General features: G+C 34.3%; 1 protein-coding gene across 7 annotated transcripts in view; it reads right to left on the reverse strand.

Annotated features, from left to right (window-relative positions):
* Positions 1 to 8,098: 8,098 nt before the first annotated feature.
* The window catches only part of LOC106871418 (protein FAM89A), a 22,660-nt gene continuing 20,303 nt past the window's right edge, over positions 8,099 to 10,455 (reverse strand). For all 7 annotated transcript variants that reach the window (XM_052971996.1, XM_014917849.2, XM_014917850.2 and 4 more), the window contains one exon: positions 8,099 to 9,687. In XM_052971996.1, coding sequence (XP_052827956.1) covers positions 9,385 to 9,687 — 303 coding nt within the window. In that variant the 3' untranslated portion in view covers positions 8,099 to 9,384. The remainder of the gene's footprint in view (positions 9,688 to 10,455) is intronic.

Genomic DNA, 10,455 nt, shown 5'->3' on the forward strand with positions numbered 1-10,455 from the left:
AAATAAAATATTTTAAAACTATAAAATATACAATTACTTTTTTTTTAACTTAGATTGTAGTTTGCATTATATATGTGTGTGTATATATATATATATATATATATATATATATCCATATATATATATATATATGGATTCAGTATCCAAGTTAAGAGGGAAGGATGTTGGATTTTATTCGATAGAAAAGGTGTCTTGATGTTTAAATTTCTTATTTGACTGTTATCTTAAGTTCCTCTTTAACCAGTATTTTTAGAGCAAGAATGTGTATTCAAATACATTTAGGATAAACTTACTTTGAAGAGGTTATATTTTCTCATTTTTCTATGAAGTTATACAATATAAAGTGAATCTCTAGTAACTTCTATAAAGATACTTTTTAAATATTTCTTCTGAAGCCTGTTTACTGTTAAGACAATCTAGATTCAAAGATGTGAGATGCTGGTAGTTATTTTTATGAACATATTTATTAGATAAACAGCAATCTTGTTCAACTAAAATATTCTGTAATAAATTAGAAAATCTATAATGTTTTTTTTTTATATATACTAATTAGTGTTTGGACATATTTCTAACAATCCAGTGTACAGAAATGGATTAATCAAATTGGCACGTGTAAAAAAAGAAAGCTTTTCCCTAATGTAGAATTATATATACCCTAAACTTGTGTACTAAAAATATATCAGGAGACCTATATTAATATGTTAGTTTCATATATAATATATATATATATATATATTTATTAGTGCTTTGGAAAGTTTAAGAGAAGTCTTTTGTTATACTACTTCTACTCAACTTTATTCTTTTAACCTTGGTTGAAGGCAAAATAAAAGGATCATTTTAAATAACACTTTTGTGCTTTTTTGTTCCTCAAAGTACAAATATTAGTTATCTTAATAGTAAAAATACAATTTTAAAATTGTACATGGAAAGTTATATAAAATTCAGATGGTAATATTGAATTAATACTGGAGATGTTTTTAAAGTTCCATAAAGTTGGAATAATTAACCAACAGTATTTTCATTGATAACTTTTCTCTAAATTCCAATCCATACTATTTTTTAAAGAAAAGTTAGAAATTTAATTTACCTGTATAATGACCTGAAATAATATTCCTAAGTGGATATGGTTTCTCGTGTGAACCATTGATAACATGCATGGAAAGAGTTAACCAAATTTGTTGCTATCTGATTGCAGAGAGCTCATAGCCTATGTCAATAGGTTATGAAAGAAATTTATGAAATTGGGCAATATCTGCAAGATGACTGGTTTCACAGAATCTTTTGTATTAACATCACAGCCAACTATAGTTCTTAAACTTAATGATTATGAACTTTAGTTCTGCTTAATACCTTCAACTGCTGATGGTCCATAATTGTTTGGGAGGTGGGTAAGAAAACTCTGATATCTGACTAGTGTTTAAGTGAGTGTAGTGAAATTATGATGGTATTATTGGTCATTTAACCCAATAAATATTGTCAACTTGTAATTTGTTTTAAACAAACACTTTTTTATGAAACTGTGAATTATTCATTAGTTTCTTTTTTTTTTCTTTTTTTTTTTATTAACCTCATGACAGCAATAATGTATTATTGAATTTCATGTCTGTTCAAACTTTGGGTTTTATGTACACACACTATCATTTCTCCATAGTAAAACGCATCGTTTCTTTTCCTCCACCATCACTTAATTGGATATCAGATAATGTGGAAGAAAAGAATACATATTCATTTCTAGAAAATGGAAACAATCACCTGTTTTTTATGTATTGGTGCAATGTGTATTACAGTTTTTTTTTATTGTATGTGTGATGCTGAACTTATTCTGAAGAGGCTGTAAAATAGCAAAACTATTTGGATATAGAGTTTTCTATGAAACAGGTGAAAATAAAATTTGGTGAGGAATATATATTACTCTTGTTTGTTTGTTTTTTTCCAATTTTATACTTGTTTGTACAAGAATTTTGTTGGCTATTCCATGAAGTACATTGACTACTGACAAAATTTTTTAATCTAATTTGTCTTAAAAGAAATTGCTCATCATTAACAAATAAAAATGCTTTTAACCCTTTAGCATTTAAACTGGCCGTATTCAGCCAAAATATTCCACCTGTTTTGTGGCCTTTTGCACCAGCCCTACAATATCATTCTAAAAATTAAGTTCTTGTCAAAGTCTCATAACTACAAAATAATGCATGATTAATTCAAAACAATGTTAATGAATAAGCATTACTTTTGACAGAATGTGAATGCTCAAGGGTTAAAAGATATTCCTTTCCCCTTCATTGGTGCTTTCATGTCCCTTTTTCTATGCATGCATAGGTTGGATGGGTCTATTTCAACACAGCACCTCACAATTTTCATGGTCCTTCATTTGAGACAACAGCAATTATTATAAAATGTGGCATTTTTTTACAGCTGGATGCCTTTCCCATTGTCAAGCACTTACACAGCATAAGACTCACTGCATTTTATTATGCCACCAGTAGTCCAAAGGTTGTCAGCCTGGGCTAAACAATTTGCCTCAGTTTCACTGTGGCTTGCAGAGTCAGTGGCTCTTCCATTTCTTCTTGGCCATTTTGATATTTGGAAACAATTTTCTTTTAAAACCCATTGAACTGATAATAGTACAAAGTTTATTTATGCAAGTTTGCATAATGCATTGTAACTTTGCTTGTATTTCATCGAATGCCTATTCTTCAGGCTTCTGCTTTCTAAAGCAGAAAATAACATTTTTTTAGAAATTTACTTTTTTTTCTAACTTATTGAATGTTTTACATTATTGATTTATATTGAAGGCTGTCTAAGTTACTACAACTTTAATTTTGTCTATATACACTATTACAACCAGAGCAATACAAGGCTCTTCTACACTATATAACTAAGTCTGAAACTAAGATTAATTCTATAGACTGTGGCTAAAGGAAGTGTACCATCTTGATATTAAACGAAATGGATTTTCAAATGAGAATTCTAACATTCAATCTATAATTAACTAATTCATTTCAACTGAAATCTGAGAAGTTTTATTTACTTTCCATGGAAAATTCTATTGTTTTGGCCAAACTCTTTATTTTGCTGTATTAAATAGGCTGTGGTACATTTAGGTTACTAAACCAAACTTGTAATTAAACTTCCACAAAATTTTACATTTAATGTAAAATAATTCTTAATTTCAATATTGAAATAGCGTCACCTAATTGTCTCTGTCACTGGGGACACTTGTAAAGATATAAATTCTAGTTCTCATTAGAGTATTTATTTCCTGTTTCCACTCTTTATTTCAGCAACAATGATGGAAATATTTTTCACATAAGCCTGAGATTTTTTTTTCTTTTTGTTTAGTATGTGGGCATTAGATATGAAAAGATCTTGACTTACTTTTTAAAACTTGGGTAAATAGTTTGTATGGTACTTTATTGAATCTGCCAAGATATCGGTCAATGGTTTATATTGCCAAAACTGTTGTCTATCTTCATGTTACTTGGACTTCAATGTTGAGTCCACTATGTGCTCAATACTGACAGCTATTTAACTTTAAGTCAGTCTGACTGTGAAACGCATTAAAATAAAATACAGATAGTATAATTCACTGCTGCTATGAGCAGTAAGACTGAAATGAATATTTTGTTGGTTTGCAGAATGTTAAGTTTAATTACTAAATGTCCATACAGCATAACACTTGTTCGCAATATATATATATTGTCCTATACAGTCGGGGATTTACTTCACTTGCTTAATGCTAGAGAAACAAAAATTGAGTTCCAGTTACTAGGATTCTGATTGCTCTTTTATTTATTGTTGTCGAAGCTATTTACAAAGAAGTTTAAGACCAGAGTCTTTTGGGGATTTTTATAAACTGAAGATCTTCATAGAGAAAGTTCCAAACTTAGAAGAATGGTCAACCTAACAAAAACAAAAGTATTAAATTAGTAACATTTGCTTCACAAATCATGTGAAAATGAATCTTCCAGTTTTCCTTGACCATGTTGCAATATTACTCTATGGTTCAAGTAAGCTTGTTGCTGAGTGTCCAATAAAAGACATTGTCAACATGTCACATTTGAATTTTCACAATGCTAATCAGAAGTTAGTTAAAAAGCAAATTTGTGAGTTTAAACTGGTCCCAGACTCTCTGTACAAGAAGGTAATGGTATAAAAATGGAAACAATTTCTATTGATAACATAAGCTATATGTATTAAGCATATATCACACTGGGGAAGGTTGGTGTTCATAAAAACATCACCCCAAGGTATTTTTCATGAGATAGGTTTCAAAATGAACGAGGAACTCATGATAAATGTCGGTTTTAAACACTGAAAATTAAGGTAATCTTATGAAAATGAGAGTAGTAAAGAAAACTTAGCATTTATTAAATATAATGAAGTGAAATATTGAAATGTTCAGAGAATAGTGTTTTAACAACCCTGCTGGTATAAATACAAATAGTGTCCTGGCAGAGTTCATATATATATATATATCATCATAATTTCCTTGATTGTATGGGTTGGATAGCTTGACTGGATCCTGTGAGCTGCATCAAACTCTAGTGTCAGCTTTAGCATGGTTTCTACAGCTGGTTGCTCTTCCTGTTATCAACCACACTAGTGTCTTTTTTTTTTTTTTTTCCTCTCTCTATTCAAGGTTACCATGTCACTTGCAAACCAAAGAAAAGAGCCACTGTGACTAAATGGGGGTAGTATTTGAAAAGTGGCTTTGTGTTAGGTGTTGGGAGTTTAAAGTATGATTGGGGATAAGTGCAGGTGTGTTGCTATTGAGTTACATGGCTGCTTTATTTTATAAGGGTCGGGGAGTAGCTATGAAGAAAAGGTAGTTGCAATGAGATGCTAAATCAAACCCACAAGGAACAAGGAGGTGAGCTTAAAGGATACAGACAGTAGTTCAGGAGGGGTTGGTGATGGAGGTGAATGTAGTGAGTGCTGAACAGAGGTAGGGGATACATGGCCTGATTGGAAATAATGGTTGTGGGTGAGGCAAGAGAGATAAGTGACTCAGATGATGAGCAAAGCATAGTGTTAGTAAAGGAGCTGCAGTGATGCATAGGTGTAACTATAGTGTAGTGAGTGGTGGTGGATATGAGAGGGAGTTGAGAATGATAGCATATATATCATCACCGTCGGTTAACATCTGCCTTCCATGCTATCATGGGTGGGACTGTTTTACAAGAGTCGGCCAGGCAGAAGCATGCACCAGATTTCTGTGACTGTTTTGGCAGGATTTTTACAGCTGGATGCCCTACTTAACACCAACCACTCAGCAGAGTGGACTTAGTGGTTTTATATGGCACAAACACAGGTGAGGTCAATTTTGGCAAGGTTTTTTTTACAGCTGGATGTCCTGAACACCAACCACTTTACAGCATGGACTGAGTGCTTTTTAAGTGGCACTTGCACTGACAGGATCACCAAGTACTTGCAAGACAAAAAAAAACTTTCAAGAGGGGAGAGGGCATTGGAGGAGGTGGTCTGGTGTCGAATGATTGTAGTGTCGAAAGGTTGTAGTGAGACAGGCAGAAACTGGTGTCTTGCTGTATAAGAAGTACAAGGTTACCCGGCAGGAGAGAGATCATGAAAGGTTCTAGTGAGACAGAAACAGGTGTGCTACCGCAAAGGAAATACATCTTTACCCAACCTGAGGGATGTGCAGGAGAAGGAGAGAGAGAGTAGGAGGCAGCAGGATAGAGATGGTGGAAAAATGCCAGGCATACTCACAAGGGACGGGGATCAGAATATAGATGGAATGGTGAATAAAGGAAGAGAGATATACAGATGAGGGCATACCCTTGAAGTTCAAAACGCCATAAGTGGCAGGATATTGTGAAGGAAGTGGGGGAGTGAGTGGCAAAAAACTGAGTATGTATAGAGTCAGGGAGCTACCGGATAGCAATGATCATGAGGACAGAATTGGGGAGTGAGGGCTAGGGGCTTTCCCTGTCTTCCTATCCTTAATTGCCTTACCTGTTATGCTGCTATCAATTCTGATGGCTGGTCTTTCAATTGGTTCGATATTTGGTAGACTCTCCTTCTCCCATTCATTTTCCACATTTAGTAACTTTTCATAGTGACACTTCCATGCATCTTTCTTCTCTGAGTCACTAAGTGCAAGCATACCATTATCCATTTGTACACATTTCTCACCTGCTACATTTCTATATTCTCTGATACACTGTTTTGCAATCCTGAACACGTCACACCTCTGATCCTCACATTGTAGAACATTTGCAAATCTCTTACCTTCAGCTTCTCCTTTAGCTATGTATACCTGATGCCTAGCTGCCCTTTTGGCTACCTGATATAATTCTCTGCTTCCATCATTTTTCCAGGCCTGTCTTGCTTTTATAGCACTATCAACCTCCTTGCTCCACCACCATATCACCCTTCATCTAGCTAGGACACTGCACCAACCACAGATTTCGTCCATAGCCCACAGGAACTTCCAATTGTCCTCTAAGCTATATGTCCGCAACTCATCCTCTCTTTCATCAGAAGCTTCCATTAGTAAATCTCTAAATTTTCTTGTTTGCTGGGTCTTTGAGCTTCCATAGTCTTCTTTTCCAGATTGGTTTATTTCTCCGAGTCTTTCTAGCTCTAATTCTGAAGTCACTAACTAGTAACCTATGTTGGGAAAGACTTCACATTTTTAAGCATCCATCTATCATTGCCTGGTGAGTGGGTAGTAAATCTGGCTTATGTGCTTACCAGACTGATAAGTGATTAGGTGGCTGGTTGGTTTATTTGAAGTTAGTGTTGCAGATTATTTGCATCACAGGACTCCGGCAGTCTTGTTCCCTTCTCATTTCTAGGTCCAAAACCATAGCCCCCATGCACTCCCTGGAATCCATGGGGGTGCTGTTCAACATGTCCATTGAAGTCACTAGCCACAATAACAAAGTCTCTGTCATTTGTTGTTGGGATGGTCTGCAAAAGGATCTCATAGAATTGGTCCTTCTGCTCATCAATCAACCCAGACTGAGGAGCATAGGCAAAGATAAATATAACTTAATTTACCCATGATAAGTCTCATCTTAATTACCCTAGTACATACTCTGACTACTTCAATTACCTTATCTGCCCACTTTTCTGCTAAAAGTATGCCTACTCCACCCACTCCCTCCTTCCTGCCGACCCAGAAGAATTTGAATCTGTTTCTTACCCACGAAGAATCTAGCTAAAGTTCCCCTCCATCTTACTTCTTGCACACCACACCAATATGGCGTTCCTCCAACATTTCAATAATCTCCCCACTCCTTCCTTTCATTGTGTCAACATTGATGGCAGTGGCCCTGAGACTGAGTATTTGGGAGTGGTGGTGATAAGGTAGTTGTGGAAATTTTGTCCTTACCTGAAATGAAGATCTGCAGAAACACTTGCCAGCTAGCATAGAGCTTTGATACATAGTTTATTCAGTGAATTACAATGTGAATGTTTGTGTATCTCCTTGCCTTGAGCAATAGTTGTAAACAAGTGTCATCATCATGGAGCAGTACCTTTTGTTTCCAATCAGCTGTGAACATGTCCAGTCTTGAGGAAGTATTACCTTGCTTTGATACAGATGAGTTTGACAACAGGAAGGGCATCCAGCCTTAAAGAATCTGCCTCAATGAATTTCTGACCTATGCTAGTATGGACAATTGCCATATTATGCTGAAGATCATGTTTGCTGCACTAATCTTAGTATGATATATATTATCTCTGAACTTTCTATTGTAGATCTTGTTCTGTCTTAAAAGTAGACAGCCTAAAAGGAGATTTATTCTCTTTCTCAGTGATATTTTAGGGTTTCCATTGGTGTTTTGTCAGAGAATAATCCTATGATCAAAAGTCTTTTATCTAAGACCATCCAGTATTTTTGGACATTCAGGACTACATTATCTAGAGTATCCTACAAGTATATACATCTGTAAAAGCAATCAGTCCAACAATATGCATCAACAACTTTGTCTTCATCATTTTACATGCAAATTTTGATGTTGACATGAATTGGGCAGGTTTACTGAGATGGTGCTTTATGATTGGATGCTCTTCCTGTTGCTATGAAGTCAGTTTTTTCATATGGTTAGAGATGATGAATGACCAAGACTATAACAGATATGTATTTAATCAAATCCTAAGAAACATAAAAGAAAGTCAAGCAGGAAGGTTTGGACAGACAGATAAAATTATTATAATAGTTCTTACTCACTTCCAGTTCTGACCACACTTAGGAAAACTATCATGAATGATGGAAGGATGATAAGTGGTAAAATGCCAATTGATTATCACTAAAGCAGCATTTTACTAACAATGGTTAAGAGAGAATGGTATATGTTCTTACTTGATTCTGTATTATATAAAGCTATATTTTTCTAAGCAAGTATACTAATGCATCTAGCTGTAGGTTTGTATCTCAGGTAATCAAGAGTCTTGTACCTTATTCGTCCATATATGACACTTCTGCCAGTATTTAAACTTTTGTTTAAGTATGAAGCTCTTTCAGTAAGGAGTAAGATTATACATGAAAACCACAACCTTCAGTATTTACTGGTTATTATTTTATCTATGTTAATACATATGGTTGAGTGTCTAACTTAGAAATACAACAGTGGACAGGATTCATTTCAAACCATGGTACCAGTTTTGTGCTGTATCTTCGGTAAAAACATCTCAATAGCTGTAAACAGACACCAAAAAAGGCATCATTGAAATGATATGTCTTGTTACAGTGTATCCAGTTTTTTCCCCCCCATGAAGTGTAAAAGAAAAGTGCATCTATCAAGGATGAAATGTTTCAACATTGTGATAGCTGGGATGAACTCTAATTTAATTCATATGTCATGAAAGAAACCTTTTAAAGTATAGGGAACAAACAGATCTGTAGATTTGGATTAGATTCAATTTATAGTCTCCTTTACCGCTTTTATTATCATATTTTTGTTAAAATATGCTCTCTGTTTCCATCAATTTTGAAATAATGAAGAATTAAAAAAAAAAAAACAACTATCATTTTAAAGCTTGTGTTTGGAACATAAATAGTGCATTTTAAAAGAGGAGATTTGTATGATGGAACCAAGGGCAGTCTCAGGTGTCTTGATATCAAAAGGATTAACAGACCAAAGCTCATATAAGCACCCAATGATATTCTTAACATTCCTTCCTATTTTATCTGTTCATTAGATCATTAAAAAAATAGAATGAACTAAAAGGCTGTTAATCTTGTACCTATGTAAAATATCAATATACTATATCAACAAAATGAGGTACTATGAAAATATATTTTAATAATAAAGCTATTTTCAATAATCTGTTGTGGTATTTAAAAAATACTTGTTTTTTTCTGTCAGTTATGTTACTTTTATAAAACAAAAAAAAATCTTTTTTCCAATATATTTATACTCCAATTGTAAAATCAGTTTCAGCTTTTTCTTTTAGTTCATTGATTTGTTGCCAAAGACTTGAAGTGCTGCCACAGAAAGAGTCACTTCTTCCAATAGAGCATGTGTCAGCTAAATGGTCATCTGTAGAATCAAAGTCATCAAAGCTTGCTAAAGAATCAGTCCAACAGAAAGTTGATGAACATTCAGAATTACTTTCTGAATGCCTGTCTTGAAGAGTAAATTTATAGTCCTGTATAGCATCACTCAGGCTCCAAAGTTGACATAAAAGGTTCAAATCCAAATGGCGAAGGCAAGCCTGGAAAAGATTAATAAATTGTTTTCTTTAGATATTGACTAGTAATTGAAATAATTTCTCAAACAAAAAGTTTTTGACCATTTTCACTGCCTCAGTCCCAAATATAAAGAAAAAGAGCAAGTCAGCCATACCAATAATTGTTTCTAATTTAGGTACAAGCTTAGTAATTTTGTGGTGAAGGGGTTAGTTGATTATATTAATGCTGGCGCTTCAATGGTACTTTATTTCATCAACTCCAGAGGGATGAAAGACAAAGTTGATCTCAATGTGATTTGAATGCAGGAGCCAGAATGAATGTCATAAAGCACTTTTCTGATGCTGTAGCAATTTGATCAATCCACTGAGAGTTTCTCTAGATGTGACAAAAGCATTAGTGCACAAGGTGAAAGAAGCCAATTGGTAAGTCAAACCTGGTCAAATGATATTCATACAAAAACTATTATATATTAGTTGGAGTGATGTCCTCATTTTGATTGTTGGTTTAGAGGGCCTTAGAGTCAACCTAGCTAAAACCAAAATCCTAATAAGTAGGAAGGTAGATAAAACACAAACCCCTTCAGGTAGATGGCCCTGCTCAGTATGTAGAAAAGGAGTAGGTAGTAACTCTATAAGATGTACCCGGTGCAAGCTATGGACACATAAGAGGTGCAGCAACATCAAAGGCAGGTTAACTAGCAAGTTAGTTTTTGTTTGTGGCAGATGTTCAGGTGCAATAAAGACTGCAAACAAACAGGAAACAACTTCTATCTCATTCCAGGGTGAAAAACT

Source organism: Octopus bimaculoides, chromosome 1 (assembly GCF_001194135.2).
Source record: "Octopus bimaculoides isolate UCB-OBI-ISO-001 chromosome 1, ASM119413v2, whole genome shotgun sequence".
In the NCBI taxonomy this organism is placed as follows: domain Eukaryota; kingdom Metazoa; phylum Mollusca; class Cephalopoda; order Octopoda; family Octopodidae; genus Octopus; species Octopus bimaculoides.